General features: G+C 36.7%; 7 protein-coding genes across 19 annotated transcripts in view; 3 read left to right on the top strand and 4 right to left on the bottom strand.

Annotated features, from left to right (window-relative positions):
• LOC111190863 (zinc finger protein ZFP2-like) overlaps nucleotides 1-25705 on the top strand; it is a 671215-nt gene that overhangs the window by 570934 nt on the left and 74576 nt on the right. The gene's annotated exons all lie outside the window — the stretch shown is intronic.
• Nucleotides 1-25705, bottom strand: part of LOC111197417 (NACHT, LRR and PYD domains-containing protein 12-like) — a 396972-nt gene that overhangs the window by 160365 nt on the left and 210902 nt on the right. For 3 of the 10 annotated variants that reach the window (XM_049476981.1, XM_049476979.1, XM_049476980.1), the window contains exon 11: nucleotides 24469-25277. The exons of 6 other annotated variants lie outside the window; for them this stretch is intronic. In XM_049476981.1, coding sequence (XP_049332938.1) covers nucleotides 24700-25277 — 578 coding nt within the window. In that variant the 3' untranslated portion in view covers nucleotides 24469-24699. Of the gene's footprint in view, nucleotides 1-24468; nucleotides 25278-25705 lie in introns of those variants that run through there. One more of the 10 variants, XM_049476978.1, reaches the window with a different exon arrangement.
• Nucleotides 1-25705, bottom strand: part of LOC125801515 (gastrula zinc finger protein XlCGF7.1-like) — a 158302-nt gene that overhangs the window by 87833 nt on the left and 44764 nt on the right. The window lies entirely within an intron of this gene.
• LOC125801171 (zinc finger protein 239-like) overlaps nucleotides 1-25705 on the bottom strand; it is a 139053-nt gene that overhangs the window by 44117 nt on the left and 69231 nt on the right. The gene's annotated exons all lie outside the window — the stretch shown is intronic.
• On the bottom strand, nucleotides 614-5823 carry LOC125801415 (zinc finger protein 239-like). Of its 3 annotated transcripts, none has more exons than XM_049478107.1 (2): nucleotides 5735-5823; nucleotides 614-2435 (listed from the first exon to the last, which is right to left on the bottom strand). In XM_049478107.1, the coding sequence occupies exon 2, from the start codon at nucleotides 2287-2289 to the stop codon at nucleotides 1402-1404; it is 888 nt and encodes a 295-aa protein (XP_049334064.1). In that variant the 5' UTR covers nucleotides 2290-2435; nucleotides 5735-5823; the 3' UTR covers nucleotides 614-1401. The 3 variants fall into 3 exon arrangements, with proteins under 3 accessions (XP_049334064.1, XP_049334066.1, XP_049334065.1); XM_049478109.1 differs by lacking the exon at nucleotides 5735-5823 and adding an exon at nucleotides 4462-4484; XM_049478108.1 differs by lacking the exon at nucleotides 5735-5823 and adding an exon at nucleotides 2547-2755.
• Nucleotides 7054-12557, top strand: LOC125801259 (zinc finger protein 239-like). 2 transcript variants are annotated; one of them, XM_049477687.1, is made up of 2 exons: nucleotides 7054-7127; nucleotides 10684-12557. In XM_049477687.1, exon 2 carries the CDS (start codon nucleotides 10838-10840, stop codon nucleotides 11990-11992), a length of 1155 nt encoding a protein of 384 aa, XP_049333644.1. In that variant the 5' UTR covers nucleotides 7054-7127; nucleotides 10684-10837; the 3' UTR covers nucleotides 11993-12557. The 2 variants fall into 2 exon arrangements, with proteins under 2 accessions (XP_049333644.1, XP_049333645.1); XM_049477688.1 differs by lacking the exon at nucleotides 7054-7127 and adding an exon at nucleotides 10351-10563.
• LOC125801300 (zinc finger protein 271-like) overlaps nucleotides 7111-25705 on the top strand; it is a 93171-nt gene continuing 74576 nt past the window's right edge. The window contains exon 1 of the mRNA XM_049477804.1: nucleotides 7111-7127. The gene's annotated coding sequence lies outside the window, so the exon portion shown is untranslated. The remainder of the gene's footprint in view (nucleotides 7128-25705) is intronic.

Genomic DNA, 25705 nt, shown 5'->3' on the forward strand with positions numbered 1-25705 from the left:
AGCTACCAATAATAATGGTCAATAATTAAGTAAATAACAATTAAGTATAGTTGGTGAATGACTATGCTTTTCAAAAAACAACACAACCCACAAGCATTCACATAAAAAAAACCTTATAAACATGAAATCAAGTTAAAAACATGTTACTCTACCTTTGGAAGTTATTGTATATTTAACCCTTTTAAGCCTGAACCAATAACAAAAAAACATATTTTTTTCCGAATTTCAATCTTAAATTGACTATTATGTTACACTTCAACACAAATCCATTTTACATTGGATTTCTCTGTTGGGCGCCTTTGAGTATTTAACAAATAATAACATGAGACAATCTCAGGCCTATAGGTTTCATGTCAAACATATGTTGAGAAAACACAATGAGATTGCAGATCTGCAATCTAAAAGCCGTTAATTAAAACACACAGATGAGTAAATATAGAGGTGAAGCAATACAAAGATAATAGTTTGTAGTGGATAAAAACAATTAAGAAACTACAAGATTTGGATATTCTTAGTAAATTTTGGAGATTAAAAACCTTAAACAACATATAATATTCAATAAGAAAAAGATAAGAGAGCATAAAACTTGAGTAATACAACAACCAAATATCCCTCTATGGTAACAGATTTTTAATCAGAACGACTGAACCATAGACAAATGAGAACACCAGCAAAGGGAATGAATGAGCCCACAACCTTACTGCACTACACAAGCCTGGAGTGGGTTGATTTCAGTTTGAGAACTACAGCTGGAGCGTTTTATTTAACCTCTGTAAAGGATTTTGTTGGCCTCTCTGCAGAGTCTGGATGCTCCTCTGGTCCAGATGGCAGTACCCGGCACAGTGTCGTCTCTCTGTGGCTCTGGGTCTCACTTTTGGGAGCACACTCTGGAGTTCCTCAGGTGGTGTTTTCACTTCTTCTTTCATGCAGATGGGCCTAGTGGTTAATAGTATTAAGCTAAGCTATGCTAAGCTTGGGGAACTGAGGACGGCTTCCACAGAGTGAAAAAAGAGATACTAGAAATTAATAGAAATAATCAAATCTGCATATACTAGAAAGGGGGTTAAAACATTTAGTTGCCAGCTAGGAATCCTACTCACTATGACATCTAAATTTTAAAGACTAAGTTTTTTCCATTCTTCAGAACTGAACTCCTACCGTAACTACCCTAAAAGCTCTGCTCTGTCTCACAAAGAATGTCCTGGAATATCAAACATATTAGAAAACATAACATGGAATTCAATAAACATGATCGCTGGATGAGATTCATTTTGCTGAACCTGTAAAATCCATTGTTAAATTCAGTTCATGTTTGTTTCTGGTGGAACGTGTCCCAAGCGACAAAGTAAAACATTTGTGTAGGATAAGGTGTTCTGTCTGAAAGACTTTCGATTTGCACTTTTAATTGCCGTGGGACAAATTTGGTACAGTTTTCTCTCCTGTGTGAATGCTCTGGTGATTTTTGAGATGACTCTGTTGATTAAAACTCTTCCCACAGACTGAGCAGTGATACGGTTTCTCTCCTGTGTGAATGCGCTGGTGTATTTTGAGACTATTCTGTTGAGTAAAACTCTTCCCACAGTCTGAGCAGTAATACGGTTTCTCTCCTGTGTGAATGCGCTGGTGTATTTGGAATGTAACCTGTTGAGTAAAACTCTTCCCACAGTCTGAGCAGTAATACGGTTTCTCTCCTGTGTGAATGCGCTGGTGTTTTTGGAGAGCACTCTGTTCAGTAAAACTCTTCCCACAGTCTGAGCAGTAATACGGTTTCTCTCCTGTGTGAATGCGCTGGTGATTATTGAGAGTACTCTGTAAAGTAAAACTCTTCCCACAGTCTGAGCAGTAATACGGTTTCTCTCCTGTGTGAATGCGCTGATGTATTTTGAGATTACTCTGATGATTAAAACTCTTCCCACAGTCTGAGCAGTGATACGGTTTTTCTCCTGTGTGAATGCGCTGATGCAGTTTGACAGCATTCTGTTCATTAAAACTCTTTCCACAGTCTGAGCAGTGATACGGTTTTTCTCCTGTGTGAATGCGCTGGTGAATTTTGAGATTACTCTTTGCAGTAAATCTCTTCCCACAGTCTGAGCAGCAATATGGTTTCTCTCCTGTGTGAATGCGCTGGTGGTTTTTGAGATTACTCTGTTTAGTAAAACTCTTCCCACAGTCTGAGCAGTGATGTGTTTTTTCTCCTGTGTGAATGCGCTGGTGTTTTTTGAGATTACTCTGTTGAGTAAAACTCTTGACAGAGTGCTGATGTTTCTCCATGTCGGGACTTGGCTTCATTTGTCTGTTAAATGTATCAAACAATGTCTGCGTGTTCTGGAGGCTCTTCAGGATGGCTTGTTCTTCAACTCTTTCAGCAGTTTAACACTGCTCTTAGTTAAATATCCTGGTTGTTGGTGATGAAGTTCAGGAGAATAATTTCATTTCTGGAAAACACAAAGAAAAATGCAGTTGTATATTACAATAAAAGCAGGTCAATTAACTGAAGAGATCTGCCTGAGGTGCCTATATTGACATCTGAGACATCTTCATATCACCATAAATGTTTCAGTATTTTTCCTACTTCTAAGTCCTTAGTGTAAAGGGGATGCTGGTGGTCCTCCAGCCACTAGAGGTAGCCCACATTTTACCACTTGCAATAATCAGGCTGACGCCTGTTTACTGCCTTTATAAACACTGCCCACTGTTTAGACAAACAGTCTTGATTCTTTTCTGGTCTCACTAGAACCTGACATCAATGGCTTAACTAATTTGTTTACTAAATCAATATAGCGGACACGGTGGCGTATCACAGCATCCGGTCGAAGCCCAACTTCATCTGTAGAACCAGAGAGCAGCTCCAAATTTCATCAACTCTAACTAAATGTTACTAAAGCAGTAAATCATTCTAGCACTTCCACCTTAAATATTATCAATTCTTCTTAGTTGTCCTGAAAATGTAACAAAACATTTAGTGAATAAAATAAAAGGACTATATTAACTCATACAGTGCATTTCAGCAGTTTGGAATTAATATGCTCGAGAGAGAGTGAATTCTTGTCCTGCCTCTTTCCTGTTTTTATGTTCCAGACATGAGATAATATAATTTTTTTCCAGACGAGGGACCGAAAGACATAAATCCTTGGGTTTTACAGATTGAGTGGGTCAGCCACCACACTCGCTGCTATCGCTACTGTGTTGCCAGATCTCTCTTAAAAAGTCCACACTAAATTTTTTTTTCCCCCCGCAAGACAGGTTTAAGCTTGACTAGAAATATTGTCACATTTTAATCTCACGAGATCTCGTGCCTCGGGATCTTTTCACACCCCTAATGTTAATTATAAAAGATGTTTTTGTTTCTTTAAAATAAAATATAAAAAAAAAGCAAATGGATGGATGTCGGAAAATGCAGCGTCTATTGATGTCTGAAATGCAAGAAATGATGATTTGATGCCTTGGCTGGCCACATTATCTTACTTAGAAGGAAGTGCAGGAAAGTTTGTATCCAAATTAAAATAATAAAATATGTCCTGACTTGGTGTCAGGACAAAAACACTGGTAACATTAGCCAGCAAAGTAAAATTAGCTACTTGGTTAAAAAAAAGCACTGGTAACATTGACTAGCTAGATAACATTAGCTACTTGGTTAAAAAAAGCACTGTGAACATTGGATAGCTAGATAAAATTAGATACTTGGAGAACGATGGAGAAAAATATCAAATAAGTTTAAAAAAAATAAAGCAACTGTATAGAGGGGTACATTCATTTTGAAGGTAACATAAGGTTCTAGCCACCTTTAGCTAACCTAACCAATGCTATCTAAATAACTAAGCTAAGCTAGCAGGCAATTTCAAACAATAAAATACTATTAGAAGCCTGAATGTCTTAAACACATTAAATGTGTGATGAGTTGTTGTTATATAGCCTAAATGGTAGGATAATGTACAAGCTGTCTGTAATGCTTAATCCTTTTCTTTATAATTAACTTTAGCTGTTAGTTGTGGTATTGGTAACAACACTGGGTCATTTTACAAGCTAATGGGCTCCTTGCACTCACGGCTCTGACACATTTCCGTTTTCAAATAATGCGGCTCGGACGTTTCCGGTTGAATTGTTTACATTCGCCTGTATAGGCAAATTCATAGACTGTATATAGCTGGACAGAGCATCGTCTCTTAAAAGTGAAGCCACCACAGGTCGGGCGCCCCCTGCTGTTCGGCTGCAGAAAGCTGTGTAACTCCACCCATCCCCATAGGTTTCAATGGCAAAACAGACAACTTTCAATCACGTTTTTTTCCAATATACTGTAATTCTACCTCCATTATTTAAATGCAGCAGCTAGTGTAACCTCTGCTTATATTGTCAAATTTTTATATCCCCACAGAATTCGGTTTTTAAAACTTTATTCGGCTCTATCCAAAAAAGGTGTGGTTATGGTAAAAGGGCTTCTTATGGGCGGGACCAATAACAGACCGTCAGCTCCGCTCCGCAGTCTGTGACCGCAAGGCAGCCCTCAGGGGCGGGGTTATTTAAATGAGTAGGCCGTCTCTCCACAGCCTTTCTCCCTCCTCTGGTCTCTACTGCGCAGACTCTGGTCTCTGAATCGCCAAAATGGGGGAAGACTTTGGCTTCATTTTCATTGAATGAATGGGAACGGCGACACGGCGTCCATCTTTATATACAGTCTATGGGCAAAACATACATTTTTTTTTTACTGGCGAGAGGTCAAAATGGTCAGAAGTTAAACCAAAAACGTCAGAAGCTTGGAGACGACTGGAAAAGCATGCAGTGCCACTGCTTTTTAAATGGAATTATTAACGTTACAGCACCCAGGTTCCAAGTGTTTGGGAGAGGAGATCAGCTAAACGTACTTGGCTGAATGATCCACCAGCTAGCATTTTTATTATTATAGCTAGATATTATTATTATTATTATTATTATTGATATTATTATTATTATTAATATTATAGCTAGATATTATTATTATTATTATAGCTAGATATTATTATTATTATTATAGCTAGCACTTTTATTATTATTAATATTATTAATGCTAGAATGTGTATGATTCTTTTTATAAGGATTATTATTTTTACTATCATTATTATTATAGTTAGCATTGTTATAGCCAGCATTTTTATTATTATAGCTAGCATTTGTCTAATTATTTTTATGATGATTATTATAGTTAGCATTATTATTATTACTAGCATTTTATTAGACTTCCATTTGATAACAGGAGAAACTAACAACTAACAGTAATGCACCTAGCAAGCTAGTTAGCTATACTAGCTAATGCTGAGCTGTGTGGGCTAACGTAAAATATAAGAAAAAATCTTCGTAGTGTGTAGGTATGATATAGTTTACAGGTATATAGTTAAAAGTCTTTCTCTAGCTTTCTATTGGAAGGCTTTACTGGTCTCCTTGACGTTGAGGTAAATTTTTAGAAGCTCTTGTAAACACCAGCTGAAAATACTGACATAACGAGTGTATTGGAAAAGGCAAACAGGAAACGCTGGAGCAGCACTGATGAAAAGTAGTTGTGCAAAGAGCGCATTTTGCTAATGCTAATGCTCCTGCCATAGTGCTGGAAAAATCTGTACATCTAAGCTTACTGTAAATAAACAGAAGCGCTTTAAACACCCAAATAAACAGTTTTCAGGGGAGAAATCTGTGTAGATCCAGCGCTTGCTTGGCATTTGAAATAAAAAGAGAGAGAGAGAGAGAGAGAGAAACTTCTTCATACCTCCTGTAGTTCAGCTGATCCTGCTCTTCCTCCGAGCAGCGCGAAGACAGCAACATTAGAGGGACAAATCCGACGGCAACCGGAAGTGCGTGTTTCAAAATAAAAGACCCAAGCGGTTAATACATTTTTAGTTAATATTAGACAAAATGCAATTTTAATATCCTTAGGCTACACTATTATTATAATATTTGAAAACAAAAAGAAGTAGTATTATATATGAAAAAGTACGTATACACATTATTTTATCCCATTAAATTATATTAATAAAGGGTGGGCATAGTTTTATCAATCTGCTGTCTAAACTATACATTGTGTCAACATAAACCCATAGTGAAAAATATTCATCAGACCCTCCTCTGTCAGAAAACATGGAGTTATCTATGAAAAAAGCAGAATTGTAGATGAAGGAGTCATCACACTATAGGCGATAAATAGCTATATACCATTAAATGATATGAATACAGGGTGGGCATAGTTTTATCAGTCTGCTGCCTAAACTATACATTGTGTCAACATAAACCCATAGTGAAATTAATTAATCAGACCCTCCTCTGTCAGAAAACATGGAGTTATCTATCAAAAAAGCGTAATTGTAGACGTAGGAGTCACTTATACTATAGGCGATACATGGTTATATCCCATTAAATTATATGAATACAGGGTGGGCATAGTTGTATCAGTGTGCTGCCTAAACTATACATTGTGTCAACATAAACCCATAGTGAAATTAATTAATCAGACCCTCCTCTGTCAGAAAACATGGAGTTTACTATCAAAAAAGCGTAATTGTAGATGTAGGAGTCATCACACTATAGGCAATAAATGGTTATATCCCATTAAATGATATGAATACAGAATAGGCATAGTTGTACCAGTCTGCTGTCTAAACTATACATTGTGTCAGCATAAACCGATAGTGAAATTAATTCATCAGACCCTCCTCTGTCAGACTACAACTATTTCATCACCGCAGAGATAATTATTAAAGCTTATAAACTGCAGTTTTAATCCTTTTAAAACAGGTCTGTGTGTAACTCCAGCATCAGTAGCAGTAATGCTATTAAATCTACTGAATAAAAACATTAGTTTTAGAAAATGGAAAGATAGAGGTACGTTTTCTTTCCTATTTTAGTGAAATACTTTGTTCTACTTTGTAGAATTAAAGGAAAACCCCAGAGAAGTAGTTCTACAGTGTTTTAAATGAGAGTTTTAGCTGTTTAGCTCCATTCAGCTCCATGCATTGAGGACTCCCTCGCGGGCTCCCTCTAGCGGTGATGGGTATAATGTGATATAGCGGGGGAGGGGGCGGGGCTCTACATAACCCGGATGAGGCTGAGCTTCCGGGGTCTGTAGCTGGAGAGGAGACAGAGCAGGAACAGCTGAACTACAGAAGGTATGGAGAATCTCTTTCTCTCTCTCTCTCTCTTGTTTACAGATCATACACAGGATAACGGAGCCTCACACTCCTGCCTTCGCTCCCCTACATCACTAATACACACCTGAGATTAATCTGAACTAAACCTGAGATAAATCAGTTCTGTGGAAATTCCTTCTTAAGTCTGTGTGATAAGTCTCTACTCATTTCTTAGTTACTCTAGTTCAGATTGTTTAGTTTAGTTTAGTTTCAAAATTTCCTTCTACTAAGTCCAGTTTCACAGTTGCTGGGAAGTCATGTGACTCTCCCGTCAAAATAAAAGTAAGCTTGTAAAATTTTAAATTTAAGAATGCAGGAATTAGTGATTTTAGTGATTATAGAGAGGAGAAGTTCAGGTAAGAAGTGGAATTTTACTACGTAACATTTATTGGCTTACTGATTTAACAGAAAATTTGCTATTTCACTGTAATAATGAACATAAAAATTACAATATATTTAGCCCCACTGTTATTAAGAAATTCCAGCTAAACCATTACTGTAGAATACAGTCTCCATACAGTGCTTCTTTAATGATACTTAAATAAATAAATAGTTAAATGACTCTTAACAAGACAGTATCACATATTACTAAATTACCAATGTTAAAAAATGTAGTAGATCCTGTTAATTATGATATGAGTCTTCAGTTAAAGGAATTTTAAGCACGTTGTAAGCACGGTTAATTGATGTAAACTTATTGGTAATGTTATCTGCATTTAAAATATTTTGTTAAACATATATAGATGTGTCACAATGTGATTTAATGTTTAACAGAAGTAACACTATAAAGAAAGATATATTTAATTCAGCTGCTGACAGCATGTTTTATACTGTACTATTTCACAATCGTACCTTTTATTACCTATTTTATTATATTAACTATATTATTTCATGCATTTATAAGTTTGAAAAACCTTTTAATTAATTTTAAACTTTATCAAACTACTTTATAATATATATTTTTACAGATATAAAACAGAATATTATTACATATTAGGGGGACTTTTATTTTGACAGAAAATCGTTTAGGATCACAATAGGCCATCGCAGTTGTGTAGTCATTTTGTAGTCGGTGACATGTTGTTGTTTATGCCCATATTTGGGGTTTCATGTCTGAACTGTTTTTGTAAATGGCAAAAATGATCAGGCCATTCAAAAACTCGCCTCTATCTAAAGCTGGGCGATAAGGCCCAAAAAATATATATTTTATTTATTTTTTTTTTTATCCGATTTTCGATTCAAACAGATTTTTTCCCCTACTAAAAATATAATTAAAGAAATTGTTAAAAACTAGTTTTTATTTATTTAGTTTTCACTTAAATGTCCCCTTTGTGGTTAAAGTGCTACGAGAAACAAACAAAAAACAGAAACAATGCAAAACATCTGGTAACTTTTCGAAAGCTAGTTTAGGTACTGACACAATGCACCCTCAAACTTAAAAAATAAATAAATAAACCCATCCTCAAAGAACAAATAGAAAGAAATAAAATGGTACCCTTTTTGATAAAACTTACAAAATAAAAAACAAGTACGCAAATATGCTATTAAGTAAAAACTTTTCCCAATTGGGCTTGAATTGCAAAACAAAGCTTTTAAATAAGTGCCAGTGTTCTATAAAATGAGATGATATTTTCTCATTAATATGCAAAAAATCATAAACTGTAGTGCTTACAGAACCTGGTACGTAGTTGGAAGATGTGTCAGGGACAGTTGCTTGTTTTACTTTGGATGGTGTGCTAGCTCACTCTGAAGTACAGGAGCCCACAGGGGAGCTTCGGTGGTCAAAATTAAAACTCAGAGAAAATCGATTTTCATAAAAACACATTGTCCTTAACTGTAAATTAGAATTAATCAAAAAATCAATTAATCGCCCAGCTCTACCTCTATCACATTCTGTGCTAAATACATATGTTTAGGACCCTGTACGTTTTATTCTGTGTACATTTTCCTCCTGGACATCACTGGATCCTCTGTATTACGAGATCGTTTAAGTGTAGTAATTAGATTAATGCTAGTGTTTAGCTAATGCTACAGTGCACTGAACTGACCTCACAACATAGCAGCGCTGAATGTGGGGGGAATATCAGAGATTAGGGATGTCCCGATCCAGCTTTTTGAACTTCCGATCCGATACCGATATTTATTTGCACTTCCGATCCGATACCGATATCGGCCGATACCGATACCGGCCTATCCGAGCATGTATTAATGTTTAAAGTTATTTAGCCAACGTACTTACTGTTGTCAAACTTATGTTGAAAAGCTTTTTACTCTTGATAACAAGTAGCCAGCTGAATAAGGTGTGTTTGAATAATTAGGTGTGTTTGGTTGGTAAGGAGAAACTGACTTGTTTATTTAGCAATTAATAAACTCAAAATAGACAAAATAATAAATAACAATGAGAAATGGCGACAGTAAACCAAGGCTTAAAAAGCCATAAGTGCAAATAATATTGTAAATTGTATTTAAAAAAGCAAAACACACAAAGTGAGTAGAAAATAGTCTATTAACAGCATCAGTACTCTTGAGTGCTGTACTCATCAGTGCTTTTGAACAAGTGTAAACCAAAGCTTAAAAAAATCAGTGCAAATATTGTAAACTATTTAAAAGCAAAATGCCTTCTACTCCCGAATCTCCTCCACACTTTGCTGCTCCAACCCCATCTACATACTCCCTTCAATTCCAACTGTTTGCCGTGCCTGCAGTCCGAGCATGATGGGGAGATTCTTTTTATACAAAGACGAGCATTTCAATATGCTCAGGTGTCAGCTTGCTCCTGTGTTAGTAATGTAACCATAATATAATAAATATTTTGTATAAGCAATTAAAGCTAAATTTTCTAAATAAGCTACATTTCACACAGCTTTACCTTTTAGTTGCATAAATAAGAAACATAACATGTTTCATAAACTTCTTTATTTGCAAATAATTGTGAAATCGTGAATTGTGAAATAATTGTGATCGAACAACAGGCACTCTGGTTTTATCCTAGAACTTAAATAAAAGTACTCAGGGAAATAGGAAACAAGTATTTTCTTAGTACCAACTTTAAATCATTTACTCAGAAACTAACAAAAGGGAGAAAACTTTAAAAAACTCCAAAAGAGGGGGAAACATAAAGCAGCCTCTGGAGAACTCCAAAGGAGGCTTTAAATAAAACCTAAGGATTTTTTTTCCTTTTGATTTACTTTTTTTTCTTTTTAACAATCTAGGAAAGTTCTCAGCTTCTAGTGGGACCTGAACTGAATTTAGACTGTCTGTTTGAACAGTGGGCCACCCTTATAAAGGCATTAAACAGGTGTCAGCCTGATTATTGCAAGTGGGAAAAGGTGGCCTCCCTCTAGTGGCTGGAGGACCACCAGCGCCCCCTTACACTGTGGACTTCGACTGGGATAAAAGTACAGAAGCTTTTATGGTAAATGATGATGTCCCAGTAGTTTCATCAGTATGGTGTAACTGATTTAGTCAGTTCTCTTCAGTTAATTGACCTGCTTTTATTTTAATATTCAATGGCATTTTTCTTTGTTTTTTCCAGAAATGAAAATATTCTCCTGAAATTCATCACCAACAACCAGGATAGACAAAGAGCAATGTTAAACTGCTGAAAGATGTGAAGCAAAAGCCGTCCAGAAGAATCTTCAGAACACGCAGAAGAAAGAAGAAGAAGAAACACGCAGAAACAGTTTGCTATGTTTAACAGACAAATGAAGCCATGTCCTGACATGGAGAAACAAAAGCACTCTGTCAAGAGTTTCACTAAACAGAGTAATCTCAAAATTCACCAGCGCATTCACACAGGAGAGAAACCGTATCACTGCTCAGACTGTGGGAAGAGTTTTAGTAAACAGAGTAATCTCAAAAACCACCAGCGCATTCACACAGGAGAGAAACCATATTGCTGCTCAGACTGTGGGAAGAGATATACTGCACAGAGTAATCTCAAAATTCACCAGCGAATTCACACAGGAGAAAAACCGTATCACTGCTCAGACTGTGGAAAGAGTTTTAATAATCAGAATGCTGTCAAACTGCATCAGCGCATTCACACAGGAGAGAAACCATATTACTGCTCAGACTGTGGGAAGAGTTTTAATCATCAGAGTAATCTCAAAATACATCAGCGCATTCACACAGGAGAGAAACCGTATCACTGCTCAGACTGTGGGAAGAGTTTTACTTTACTGAGTACTCTCAAAAAACACCAGCGCATTCACACAGGAGAGAAACCGTATCACTGCTCAGACTGTGGGAAGAGTTTTACTTTACAGAGTACTCTCAAAAAACACCAGCGCATTCACACAGGAGAGAAACCGAATTACTGCTTAGACTGTGGGAAGAGTTTTACTCAACAGAGTAATCTTCGAAATCACCAGCGCATTCACACAGGAGAGAAACCGTATTACTGCTCAGACTGTGGGAAGAGTTTTACTCTACAGAGTACTCTCCAAATACACCAGCGCATTCACACTGGAGAGAAACCGTATTACTGCTCAGACTGTGGGAAGAGTTTTACTCAACAGAGTACTCTCCAAATACACCAGCGCATTCACACTGGAGAGAAACCGTATCACTGCTCAGACTGTGGGAAGAGTTTTACTCAACAGAGTAAACTCAAAAAACACCAGCGCATTCACACAGGAGAGAAACCGTATCACTGCTCAGTCTGTGGGAAGAGTTTTACTCAACAGAGTACTCTCCAAATACACCAGCGCATTCACACTGGAGAGAAACCGTATCACTGCTCAGACTGTGGGAAGAGTTTTACTCAACAGAGTAAACTCAAAAAACACCAGCGCATTCACACAGGAGAGAAAACTCCAGGGAGTTTAGGAGTTCAGTTCTGAAGAATGGAAAAAACGTAGTCTTTAAAATTGAGATGTCATAGTGAGTAGGGTTCTTAGCTGGCAACTAAATGTTTAGGACCAAACCTTCAGAGTTTATGATTTTAATGCTTTTAATCCCCTTTCTAGTATATGCAGATTTGATTATTTCTATTAATTTCTAGTATCTGTTTTTACTCTGTGGAAGCCGTACAAAGTTCCCTGAGGTTAGCATAGCTTAGCTTAATACTATTAACCACTAGGCCCATTTGTATGAAAGAAGAAGTGAAAACACCACCTGAGGAACTCCAGAGAGAGTGTGCTCCCAAAAGTGAGACCCAGAGCCGCAGAGAGACGACACTGGGCTTGGGTACTGCCGTGTGGACCGGAGGAGCATCCAGACCCCGCAGAGAGGCCAACTAAATCCTTTCCAGAGGTTAAATAAAATGCTCCAGCCATAGTTCTCATACTGAAATCAACCCCCTCCAGGCTTGTGTAGCGCAGTAAGGTTGCAGGCTCATTCACTCCCTCTGATGGTGTTCTCATTTGTCTATGGTTCAGTCGTTCTGATTAAAAATCTGTTACCATAGAGGGATATTTGGTTGTTGTATTACTCAAGTTTCTTTATTTATTTATTTCTTTTCCTTATTGAATATTATATGTTGCTGAAGGTTTTTTAATCTCCGAATTCAGTAAGAATATCCAAATCATGTAGTTTCTTAATTGTTTTTATCCACTACAATTACTTCACCTCTATCTTTACTCATCTGTGTGTTTTAATAAACCGCTTTTAGATTGCAGATCTGCAATCTCATTGTGTTTTCCCAACATATGTTTGACATGAAACCTATAGGCCTGAGATTGTCTCATGTTATTATTTGTAAAATATTCAAAGGTGCCCAACAGAGAAAGCCAGTGTAAAATGGATTTGTGTTGAAGTGTAACATAACAGTCAATTTAAGATTGAAATTCGGAAAAAGATGTTTTTTTTATTATTGGTTCAGGCTTAAAAGGGTTAAATATACAATTACTTCCAAAGGTAGAGTAACATGTTTTTAACTTGATTTCATGTTTATAATTTTTTTATTGTGAGTGCTTGTGGGTTGTGTTGTTTTGGTTTTTTGAAGAGCATAGTCATTCATCAACTACACTTAATTACCAAATTCTACATTTGAGTTATTGACCATTATTATTGGCAGCTAGCCTATCTAAATGTCCAAACAAATTACTTCCTGTTTTACTGACCATTGTTATTTGTGGCTTGTCTAGCTAAATATCCAAACACAGCATTTGCTATTTTACTGACCAAATGTATAAACAAAGCATTTCCTGTTTTACTGACTACTATTATTGATAGCAAGCTAGCTAAATGTCCAAACAACAGTATTTGCTGTTTTACTGACCATTATTATTGATAGCTAGCTTAGCTAAATATCCAAATAAAACATTTGTTGTTTAACTGACCATTATTATTTGTAGTTAGCCTAGCTAAATTTACAAACAAAGCAGTTGCTTTTTTACTGACCAATGTAAATGTTTCAGTACTAGTAACAGTGTTTCACGTCCGGTAAATTTGTTTTATTTCTTGCAATTTTTTTTTCTAAATGTAATTTGTGTTCTCTTTCAAGCTTTCATTCGGTATCTCACTATGGGATACGCCCCTCTCGCATATTCTCATGTAGCCCCGGCTAAAATATGTAAAACTCCTTAGTTCTAAAATAGCTACACTTATAAATACAATAATAAATAAAATCATATAAATTCATAGTAATGGTTTAAAAAAAGTACTAACAGGCTCAAAATAGTCATTGTGTTTGTGTAAATAGTTTAAAAAGAAAAGCAGTACAGAGTACATATTTCATTTATTTTCTGTGTTAATGCAAGAAGGTTACCTAAAAGTGATTAAGGGATCTACTGAGGGAGAAGTGTACAGGTGAGGGTGGAGTAGAGGATTGGAACAGGCCCGCCCACGGGACGAGAGAGAACAGCGGAGATGCGGGAGTAGCAGCGCGGGAGAGGCGAGGAGGAACAAGTTCCTCACAGGCTGAACTAACTTCACTAATAATCAGTATTAATTAAACTAACCGGTAATTTTAAGGACACTGAAGTCCATACTGAGAGTGTGCTGGTGGATAAAGCTGGGATAATCTCTCTATAAGTAAAGTTCTGTTAGCACTGTTAGCTTAGCCAGCTCGGCTAGCTGTGTTTAGCCTCGTGTATTAGCTGCTCTGCGCTAGCCGTGAACTCTCCGCTGCAGCGCCGCTCCGACAGACTGTTCCCCGGACTGACTCGCGCTCTCTCCGCCTCCACTGAACACCAGGACCGCTAACACTGCTAACCAGAGAGCGCTCTGAGTCCCCGCGTGGATCAGAGTTCCTCTGAGGGAAAACGCTCCGTGCTGCAGGACCCCGCGCTCTGCTCCCGCTCATATTCACTGAATCTGAGGTAAATCTGAAACTCTTATTTCTGCTCGTTAGAGTGAAGCGGACATTAAGCTCCGAACCAGACCTACACCGTTTAGTTCTGTTCATTTCATCTATAATTCTGTTCTTTATGAGTGTATTCTTTAGAGTGGGCCCACATATTTAATTTAAGATGGTATTTTATTTTACAAACTAACTTTAAAAGGTACATTTCTGATTAAGGGTTTAAATATATAACTGACAGTGTAGTTAAGAAAAAGTGAAAGTAAGAAAAAAGGGCTATATTAACCTAAAATCAATCCTACAGCTAAAATCTAAGATACTGCTTCTAAAATAAGATCTAATCCTAAAACATAATTCTGAGCAATAATAATCATTAAAACAGTTGGTTATTTAAATAATAGTATTTTAAATTATTGGGGTATGGTTTAAAATATAACTTTCTTATTTGTGTCTTAAATTTACATATGGGTATTTACACACTACATTTGTACTATTGCATCTAAAAAAGGTACTAAACTGCTCTGTCTTGAAAAGATATAACTCTATTGTTGATGGAAGCCTGCTATTTATTTATTTTTGTTAAAAGTACTAAAAAGGACACTCGATTCTAAGCCTTATTTTGCCCTACCGTTTTGATACACTCAGTATCAAACTCAGTAACTACTGCCTATTTTTATATACCTGTGTGATAGTCCTTTTATTGTGTTTTATATTTTCTATTATTTTATTTGATTTCTGCAAACATAGAGAAGGGAAAGAATAGATAGAACTCAGGCCCTTATTTCTTCCAATTAACTGGGGATGGGGTTACATAAGCAATACCTAAAAATAATCAAAGAAAAGAAAGAAGCTAAAAAGAAATGTGGAAAAATAGCTAAAACAAACCAGCATTAAAAACTAAAAGGTTCACTAAAAAAATAAAGAAACTGAAAACATACCAAAGATCATAAAGATCACCTTGAAGGTGAGACTAGAAGTTTAAAATGATTTAGTGACACCAGCGAGCTTTAGAGTTTCCTGTAGTGAATTCCAGCTCGCTGGTGCACTGTAATGAAAAGCAGATTTTCCCAGTTCAGTTAAAACTCTCGATGATCCAGTTACTGGAGTGAGTCTGGTAGGTTGTGTTATTTTTTTTGTGAGATGTACGGTGGCATATGGTGAGGAAGTGCTTTTAAAAACAAAAATAAACCAGTGTGTTTCCCGGCGCACAGCAAGAGAAGACCATGCAACTTTTTTATAGAGTGAACAGTGATGTGTACCGGTAATCTTAGCGCCACATGATACACAAAATCCAGTGGTTTGAGTGTAGTTGCTGACGCATGTCTGTAAATCACATCACCATAATCTAGCATAGATAAAAACGTTGCTTCCACATTTTTTTCTTGTGTACATGGGAAAGCATGATTTATTTCTATACAGGAAGCCGAGTTTTTGCCTTAGCTTACCCGAAAGCTTGTAAATATGGTGCTTAAAAGTAAATTTGCCATCTAGCCATATGCCAAGGTGCTTATATTCATTAACTCTTTCCACATTAGAACCCTTTAAAGTTGTAGTTTTAAGAGTATAGTTGTAAAGGTGCACGGTGTAGTCCACCTTGGCTGTGGGTGGAGATACAACCTATCTGATACAAATGTTCTAGACAAACCTGCATCAGCTGGTCCTCAAACAACACTAGCCCTGTGGCGTAAGCAATAAAGCAACTTCAGTACTTTATTGGAGACACATGCCTACCTAAAATTTTTTAAATAAAAACATGCATATGCGATAGGGTAAAATTTATAGGGCTGGCCCGAATAGCGTTTTTTGAGCTCCGGATATTCGGCACTGATTCGAAGCGAATATTCGAATATTCGTTTTTTTAAAAAAGAGGTAAAAAAAAAAAAAAAAAAAAAGCAAATCACGGCCCCTTTAATCCACTGAAAAATGTTCAATTTGCTCTGACCGACGAGACATATTCACCCCGGATTTTTGGTGTTTTTATCCCGGATTTTTGTGTTTTCACCTCATATTTTTTCTGTGTTTTTAGCCCAGATTTCTTTGTGTTTTCATCCCGGAATTTCTGCTGCCCTACACCGCGGCTTATCCGCTGCGTAAGCAGGCTAGGAGGCTGCTGCTGCACGGTTTCTCTGCTGCGCAAGCCAGCCCAGTAAATTGCTGTTTGTGTTTTCACACTTAGGTTATTTGCTTAAAAAAAACAAACAAAAAAAACGTTTGTTCAGGAAGTATTTTATATTCTTAAACATTGTTGATTATATTAGAGGACAGTCATTGTAAACTGTACTTGGTCTATTTCGGTTAAAGGATCGTGCAGGGCATATTACTGATTTTGTATTTTTGCACTTGGGCTATAAGCTCAATATTAAATATTTCGTTTGTTTAGAAATTATTTTATATTTTTAAACCATGTTAAATTATATTAGAGTAGAGGAAAGTCATTGTTAATGACGTTATTGTACTTGGTCTATTTCGGTTTAAGCATTGTGCAGGGCATAGCCGTATTACTGATTTTGTATTTTTGCACTTGGGCTATAAGCTCAATATTAAATATTTCGTTTGCTTAGAAATTATTTTGTATTTTTAAACCATTTTAAATTATATTAGATAAGAGGAAATTCGTTCAGACATAATTTTTGTAGGCCAGGCTTTTGTAACAGATTTAGCCCCTACTGTTGCCACATTACCCCTTACGTTTTATTATATAAATCAGTTTCGAAGAGCCTGCATTTTTTTTATCATGTCTGCGCGAGACTGATTTTTAAACCCACTCTTCCACGCTCCCGCGTTTCTGTCTCGTTACCGCGCCGCAAAAAAATTGCTTCTTTTAATCCCGCGCCCGCCCGCCACATACACATTTCTGCCGCTCCCGCCCCACGTTCCTAATATAAATTAAATAAACTACATTTAATGCTTCAAATTTACTTATATATTTATTAAAACAGCAGCGCTGAATAGTGTGGTCCCGTTCCTTACCCCAGTCCAAACACCATCGGTGTGTGCGTGTGTGTGTCGGTCCATCCTGCGCGTTGAGAGTTTTCTTTAGGTTTTTTTTTTTTTTACAATTATTACAGTTTTCTTAACTATTTATTAATTTGCTCCCGCATCGTCTGGATTAAACTCCCGCTCCAGCCAATAACAGTTCAGTTCTGTCCCGCGTGCAAGATATTCTGACGGGACCCGCGAGAACAGAAGTGGTTAGAGTGAGGTGGAACTCTGGAAAGGAGAAAAAAAACGAATATCCGAATACCAAAATTAAAAACCGAATACCTACTCAACGAACGAATATCCGAATACCCGAATATTCGAGTCCAGCCCTAAAAATTTACATGTGTCTTGTTAATCATTTTATGTACAATATATGTCAAAAGTGATCCGACTGAACCATGTTTCTTTGATATATCTTTGGAACAAGTTCATCACTAATAATGTTCTATTCCAAGAATGCAGTAAATATCTTCATTTTTATTTCTCTTTTTTGTTTGTTAATAAATGATCCATCAGGCTTACACACACGGATCAAACACATGCATTTCACAGCTCCCGTTGTGAAGTATTTTCTCAATAGTTCCAACATAGTTCTACTTTTTATATATTTGGTACATAAAATAACTGTACATAATATTTGAATAGGTTTAGGTTACTTAGGTTTAAGTGAGCACATTAATTGTTAGAGAGTTACAGGTTATTATTATTAGCTAGCTAGCTGTTGACATTTTTGCTAAATAACCTGCCAATGAATTTAGCTAATGCAGCTTTAATTGAAATAGTTAATAACTACAGTAGACTACAGGCCAAATATAATAGAATATGTGAACAGCTAGCTAGATAATAATAATCACTTGTAACTGTTTAACATTATGTTAAAGATGATTGGTTGAAACTCCCTCTGCATCTGTGGTGTCTGGGTTTGGTTCCACCTATTTAGTAAACCTGAAATTCTCACAGTATGATTGTGTGCAAAATGAGAAACAGTTTGCAAATATAAGTATTTGCCCTCACTCACTACTGAATAAATATCCTTGTATCCTTCAATCATGAAAGATAGAAAAGGGAGAACAAAGAAAAAAAATCAGCCAGCATGAAATAATCTGGGAAATGAATGAGTGTGATTTCTGACCCAAGTGGCCCTATGATAAATCCTGCGCAAATTGCAGCCTTGCACCAACACTGTTCAAATAGTATCAGAGATTGGGCGTAGTGGTCTGGAAATGAGGTGTATTCAGGTAAAATCTGGCATGTTACTATCTTAACAGCAGAAAATACAGGTGAGCCACTGACCGATTTAAACCCTGACAACAGTCCGTACCTATCTTAGCTACTCAGGTGTGCTCAACAATAAACAGAAATACAATAAAATAGCATTGCTGTTGTTGTAAATGACCTGCTTGTGCACCTGCACACCTCCAAAGTTAGAGCGCACCTTACTCTTAAAAGAAATGATAATTAACACACTAATTGGTTTAGTCTATTCCACCCATGATTAATTAAAATAATTAGTACATGCTTTTTGCCGTTTCAAGCCAGCAATTGCTATCTTACACCCGTGAACAGTCTGTTTATATGAGCAAAATGTATGTACTAATTATTTTAATTAATTTGAACTTAAAATGTAATAAAATGAATCAGTGTTTAACGTTCACTTTGAGAGCCTGGTCGGACTTTGGTGCATTGCCATTTAAAGGGTTCAGCGCTGAACGCACTGGAGCATTTCAGCAGAGGAATCTGGCCTAATCAGGTGCATGAGCAGGTAATTTATGGGAACAGCAATGTTATTTTATTGTTTATGTTTGTAATAAGTGGGGGTGTTTGCGCTGTGCGCCTAATAGCAATAAAGTCTGACTTTTAGTGATTTATACATAGAAATTTACCTTCACACTAGAGGTCTGCACTCGCGGACCGTCAGAATATCTTTAGGCACAGTACAGAATTAAGATGTTATTGAAATGTAATCAATACAAGCAGAAGAAGGAAAACAACCAATCAATCAGTGAGATTAATTATAATAATAATAACAATAATAATGCATTTATTCAGTTATTTAATTAAATTTGTACTTTTTCCCCCCTGTATTAATCCCTTCATCCAGTGTACAGACCTAAATCTGCATCTACTACAAGATTCTTGATCTGGCTGCAATCAATGCTCAAATCGTAATTAATGCATTCAGCACCGAGAATATTTAATTATATGTAAGTTTAAAACGAACTTCAAGAATATGACAGTCGCATGACTGACACTCGAGGAAAGCAGTTTTTCCTGACAAACACACACAACGTGCAATTTCAGCATCTCCAATTCACCTGATGTGTTTACACTGTGGGAAGAATCTTGTCCAGGCTATATTGCTATTTTAATATATACATAAGTAAATGTCAAGCACTAAATGTAATTAATTCAATTCAGATTAAGAATTATATCTGGCACAAATTACAACAAGTGATTTTTGGGAGAGCAGGCTGTAACGGGAATAACACACGGGAGAGCGGGTTTTAAAAAAGCAGTCCCACAGACCTCTACTTCACGCTCATAAGCATAGATATAGTCACAAAAGATGCAGGCACAAGGAGTAAAATAGACTGTTGCAGGACGTAAGATAGCAATGAGCCTAGTGCACTTAGTTTTTGTTGACCTTGACCTGTGGCCCAACAACCTGCAGACACCAGATCTATGAAAATGTTTTTAGGCCTCATCATAGCACTGAGACAGCTTTAGTTAACATAACAAATGATCTGCTTGGACTTGCATCTGTTCTGTCTCTATCTCTGTAGATGCCCCGGATTCTGTGCGTTTTAGATCAATTGGTCTTGGAAAGCCTAGTCTTTGCTTGAATTTGTTGGCGTATGATTTAGGGCATGTGAAATAGTTGTGTCCCACGTCTGAACACAAAGTACAAATGGCAGCATTGTCTCATTCCACTCTAGTCTTTGAAAGGAACCACAGGTTATTTGTTTAATCCGCACTTCACTCCAGCAGCCACAATGAACAGAAACACAGACTGCTGTTAGGCTCCAATCAACCAATCAAAATAATCATTTAACCAAATGATCTGCAGCATCTTTACGTAGTTTCACTTGATACTTCATACCACGTTCCACGATTATCCACTGGTTTAACTGCAGGCTTCAGAATATCACAGCAATGTTTTAAATATAGCTCAGTGTCATAATCAGAGATGTGTCCAGTCCAGAATTTTACAAGTGTCTTTATATCCATGCTGGTCGAGGAAAAAAAATCTTTCCAGTTTTGTTGGTTGGTAGAGTAAAGTTGAGGGAGAACATGGAGAGCTTTCTCCTGCATTAAAGCAGATCTCAAACTCTCTTCGATTAGACAGACTTATGAAGTAGTAGATGTCTTACAAGTAATCCAGCAAACTGATATATTTTGGGTCCGTGCTGCTACAATGGTGAAGTCAGCAGTACATGTTTTCAAAACAAGTACGGACCCTGTGTGCCAATTATCTCCCCCATTCCAGTTCTTATCAGAAGCAGAAAGAACAGAGAGTATAGGTCACATAATGTGAATATATCCAACTTGCAGTATATAAATTGTAACCCACAGTCTTTGGAACAAAATGCACAGGTTATTAAGTTAGCTTTACTTAATATCAGATCTCTTACAAACAAGTCCTATCTAATTAATGATTTTATTACAAATTATGGGCTTGATTTTCTGTTTTTAACAGAGACATGGTTAAATTCTTGTAGTGCTGAAAGTGTATTAATTGAGTCGGCTCCACCAAACTTTAACTTTTTAAATGTCTCACGTACCGGCAAGAAAGGTGGAGGTGTAGCTATGCTGTTTGATGATACTTTCCAGTGCAAGCAGTTATCACTTGGTGATTTCACATCTTTTGAATATTTAGGTGCAGTTTTAAAAGGGACACCAAGAATATTACTAATAATTGTCTACAGGCCTCCAAGGTACAATGCTGATTTTATTGATTATTTTACAGATATGCTGTCTTTTATTTCTACTGAATTTGATCATTTTATTATTGCTGGTGATTTTAACATTCATATTGATAATTCCAAGGATAATTATGCCAGAGAACTCTATGATGTATTTGACTCTTTTGAACTCTCTCAGCATGTGACTGGAAGCACACACTGTCATGGTCACACCCTGGATTTGGTTATTTCGAAGGGTCTCAACATATCAGCCTCTATTAAGGATGTTGCACTGTCAGATCACTACTGTGTCTTCTTTGAAATGTGGACTTCAATACACAGTGAAGCCAGACAGATTAGGTACAAGAAAAGGCAGATAAATGACATGACAGCTGAACTTTTTGTGAGCAAAGTGTGCTCTGCACCATGCAAACCATCAGACTCTGTAGATACTCTGCTGGATAGTTTTAACTCAAAAACTGCTAGAGTTTTAGATGAGATTGCACCAGTTAGAGTTAAAACCATGCCATGCAAGCAGAAAGCACCATGGAGAAATGATGCTGCAGTTCAGCTCCAAAAGAAAGAATGCAGAAAGGCTGAGCGCAGATGGCGTAAAACCAAGCTTCACATTCACAAAGAAATTTTTAAAGATAGATTGCGTGATTACAATAAAATAATGTGCACATATAGACAAACCTACTTCTCCAGCATTATTAACAATAATATTAACAATAGCAAAGTTCTTTTCACTGTGGTTGACAGACTAACTAACTCACCTACATACATGACCCCTGAGCTAGTTTTAACTGAGAGATGTAATGAGTTTGCTAAATTTTTTAATACTAAAATCCACAATATCAGACAAGCCATCAGTACATCTCTATCCACCAAGGAGCCCATGTGCTCTCCAAAACCATGCAAAAGCATCATAGTCAACATGTGCCAGTTTAGCACTATTAATGAAGAAGTTTTAACTGATACAGTGAGTCACCTCAAATCATCCACCTGCAGTCTTGATACATTACCAACCAAGTTTTTAAAGAATGTTTTTTACTCAATATCAGCAGACATTCTTCAAATTGTAAATACCTCACTCATGTCAGGTGTTTTCCCAAATGCATTAAAAACAGCCGTTGTGAAGCCTCTCTTAAAAAAGAAAAATTTAGATACAAACTTATTGAACAATTACAGACCAATCTCTAATCTACCATTCATTGGAAAAATAATTGAAAAAATTGTCTTCAAGCAAGTTATGCACTTCCTGTCCATAAATAACTGTCTAGACCAATTTCAGTCAGGTTTCCGGCCCAATCATAGTACTGAGACTGCGCTTATTAAGGTTATCAATGACATTCACTTAAACACAGACTCAGGAAAATTATCTATTCTACTACTGCTTGATCTCAGTGCTGCTTTTGACACCATTGACCACAACATTCTCATAGATAGACTTGAGAACCGGGTTGGAATTTCTGGAACTGTCCTAAAATGGTTCAGTTCATACCTTCAAGGAAGGAAATACTTTGTGGAAATGGAAAATAATGTTTCTGAGACTGTGCCAGTGACCTGTGGTGTACCCCAGGGTTCAATTCTTGGGCCACTCTTATTTAATTTATATATGATCCCTCTGGGGGAAATCATGCGTGACTATGGGATATCTTACCACAGCTATGCAGATGACACTCAGATCTACATGGCCCTCTGCCCAAACAACTATGGTCCCATTGACTCACTGTGTAAATGCCTTGAGCAGATAAATAAATGGATGGGACAGAACTTTCTGCAATTAAATAAAGATAAAACAGAGATTATTTTATTTGGGAATAGTAATGAGAGGCACAGACTAGCTGCCTATCTGGATTCAAAAAGCCTGAAATCTAAAGAACTAGTGCGTAATCTTGGTGTACAAATGGACTCTCATCTCACTTTTAACAGTCATGTCAAAGCCGTCACCAAATCAGCATTTTATCACCTCAAGAACATCAATAAGATCAGAGATTTTCTGTCTAAATCAGACCTGGAGAAACTCATCCACGCCTTTATTTCTAGTAGGATTGATTACTGTAATGGACTCCTAACTGGACTCCCAAAAAAGACCATCAAACAGCTTCAGCTGATTCAGAATTCAGCAGCCAGAGTTTTGACTAGAAGTAAAAGAAGGGATCATCAGGAACTGCTCAGTTAGAGCCGCCTAAAGTAAAAACTAAACACGGAGAGGTAGCGTTTAGCTACTACGCTGCTCTTAAATGGAACCAGTTAACAGAGAACATTAGAAGAGCTCCAACACTAAACATGTTTAAATCCAGACTGAAAACCTACATGTTTGATCAGGCTTTCAGCTCAGCTTAAAACACTGCAGCTCCACACACTTTTATTCTGTAACGGCACTTTTATATTATGTTTTATTCATGCTTTATTCTTATTAATTCCTTGTTGTTCTTTTACATGTTTTTAATTTAATTCTCTTTGTTTTAATCATGTTTTAATCAATCATGCTTTATTCTTATTTTAGTTTTTATTTCCATTTGTACTGTTAATCTTTTACATGTTTTTTTTATTTTTTTTATTTGATTTCTCTGTGTATTTTCTAATTTGTAAAGCACTTTGAATGACCGTTGTGTATGAAAGGTGCTATATAAATAAACTTGCCTTGCCTTGCCTAAATATACGGCCAAAGTTCGCTGGCTGGTTCCCTGCCGATCTCTGCAGCTGCACTGTAGCATTAGCTTAAAGCTAACTTCTCTAATTTTTAGAGAAAAAAAAATTAAAGCTAATTTTTCTCATTACAACTCTTTAACAATCTCGTAATTCAGAGGATCCAGTGATGTTTAGGAGGTAAATGTACACAGAATAAAACGTAAAGGGGTCTGAACATATTTATTTACTACAGAATGTGACAGAGGGCAGTTTTTAAAAAGCTCATACATTTTCCTCATAGAGGAAAAATGCTTAGACATGGAAGCCGTACGAGGACTACAGAATGACGCAGGACTTCAGTGAACGGTACTGCAGCTTTGTTGTGGAACAGATGGTGTCATGGACAAGACAAAACAAGATGAGACAAGACAAGAAACTACAACAAGCAAAAGAACAAAAAACAGAAATGTTAATTACACCACCAAGCTCAACTCCAACTTCCACCATAATATGACCACACAAACCAAACACACAAAAAATCATCAGACTCCTCTTCACCTTTCTTCATTTATTGAGCTTTATTAATATGAACCTATTTTACAATAAAATAAAACAATAATTAACAATAATAACAGTAGTGAATAAAGATAACAGTAATTAAAATAAAGGTTCAGGAAAAAAATACAAAATCATCTATATAAAATATTTACATACTTATATTTATAGACACATTCTCCCTCCTACACGCACACACACACACATCAAATCTCTGTTACACACAGGGTTATTCTATCTTACACAGACGCACTGAGGAACCATAACCAACCCAAAACCCTGCATAGAGGGGCTGAGTGAAGGTGGTGTAGAATGTGTGTAAGTGTGTGTAAGTGTTTGAGTGTGTGTGTGAGGGTGTGTCTGTATCAGAGGAGACTCTGTAGAAGGACAGAGTGCCGGAGGGACAGTCCACATACACTCCTACTCTCCTACACTCGGAGGGAGGAGTGGAGAGATCAGTTATGTTATTATTGTGACGAACAGAGTATCTGTTATCAGAGCAGAACAGACTCCAGGAGTTTATATTCTCTCCAAACCAACAGTCTGATCCTGATCCTTTCCTGCTGATGGTTTTATAACTCAGAGCTACAGCAGCTTCTCCTCCTCCGCTCCACTCAGCCTCCCAGTAACAGCGTCCAGTAACACCAGTAACACTCTCTCTACTCAGAACCTGCGGCCACTCATCAAATCTCTCTGGATGATCAGGATACGACTGCAGCTTCACTCCACACTCCACCCTCCTGTTCTCCTCACTCAGAGAGAGATCACACTGCGCTGTGTTCAGATCCAGAGTGAAATCACAGAACCCTGAACACAAGAACACACACAGAGTGTATTTAGTGTGTGTGTAGTGTTATATTTAGTGTGTGTAGTGATATATTTAGTGTGTGTAGTGTTCTATTTAGTGTGTGTAGTGTTATATTTAGTGTGTGTAGTGATATATTTAGTGTGTGTGTAGTGTTATATTTAGTGTGTGTAGTGATATATTTAGTGTGTGTAGTGTTCTATTTAGTGTGTGTAGTGTTATATTTAGTGTGTGTGTAGTGATATATTTAGTGTGTAGTGTTATATTTAGTGTTACATTTAGTGTTATATTTAGTGTGTGTAGTGTTATATTTAGTGTGTAGTGTTATATTTAGTGTTATATTTAGTGTGTTCAGTGATATATGTACTGTTGTAGTGTTATATATATGTAGTGTTGTTATATATATGTTATATATATGTAGTGTTGTTAT

This window comes from Astyanax mexicanus, chromosome 4 (genome assembly GCF_023375975.1).
Source record: "Astyanax mexicanus isolate ESR-SI-001 chromosome 4, AstMex3_surface, whole genome shotgun sequence".
Lineage (NCBI taxonomy): Eukaryota > Metazoa > Chordata > Actinopteri > Characiformes > Acestrorhamphidae > Astyanax > Astyanax mexicanus.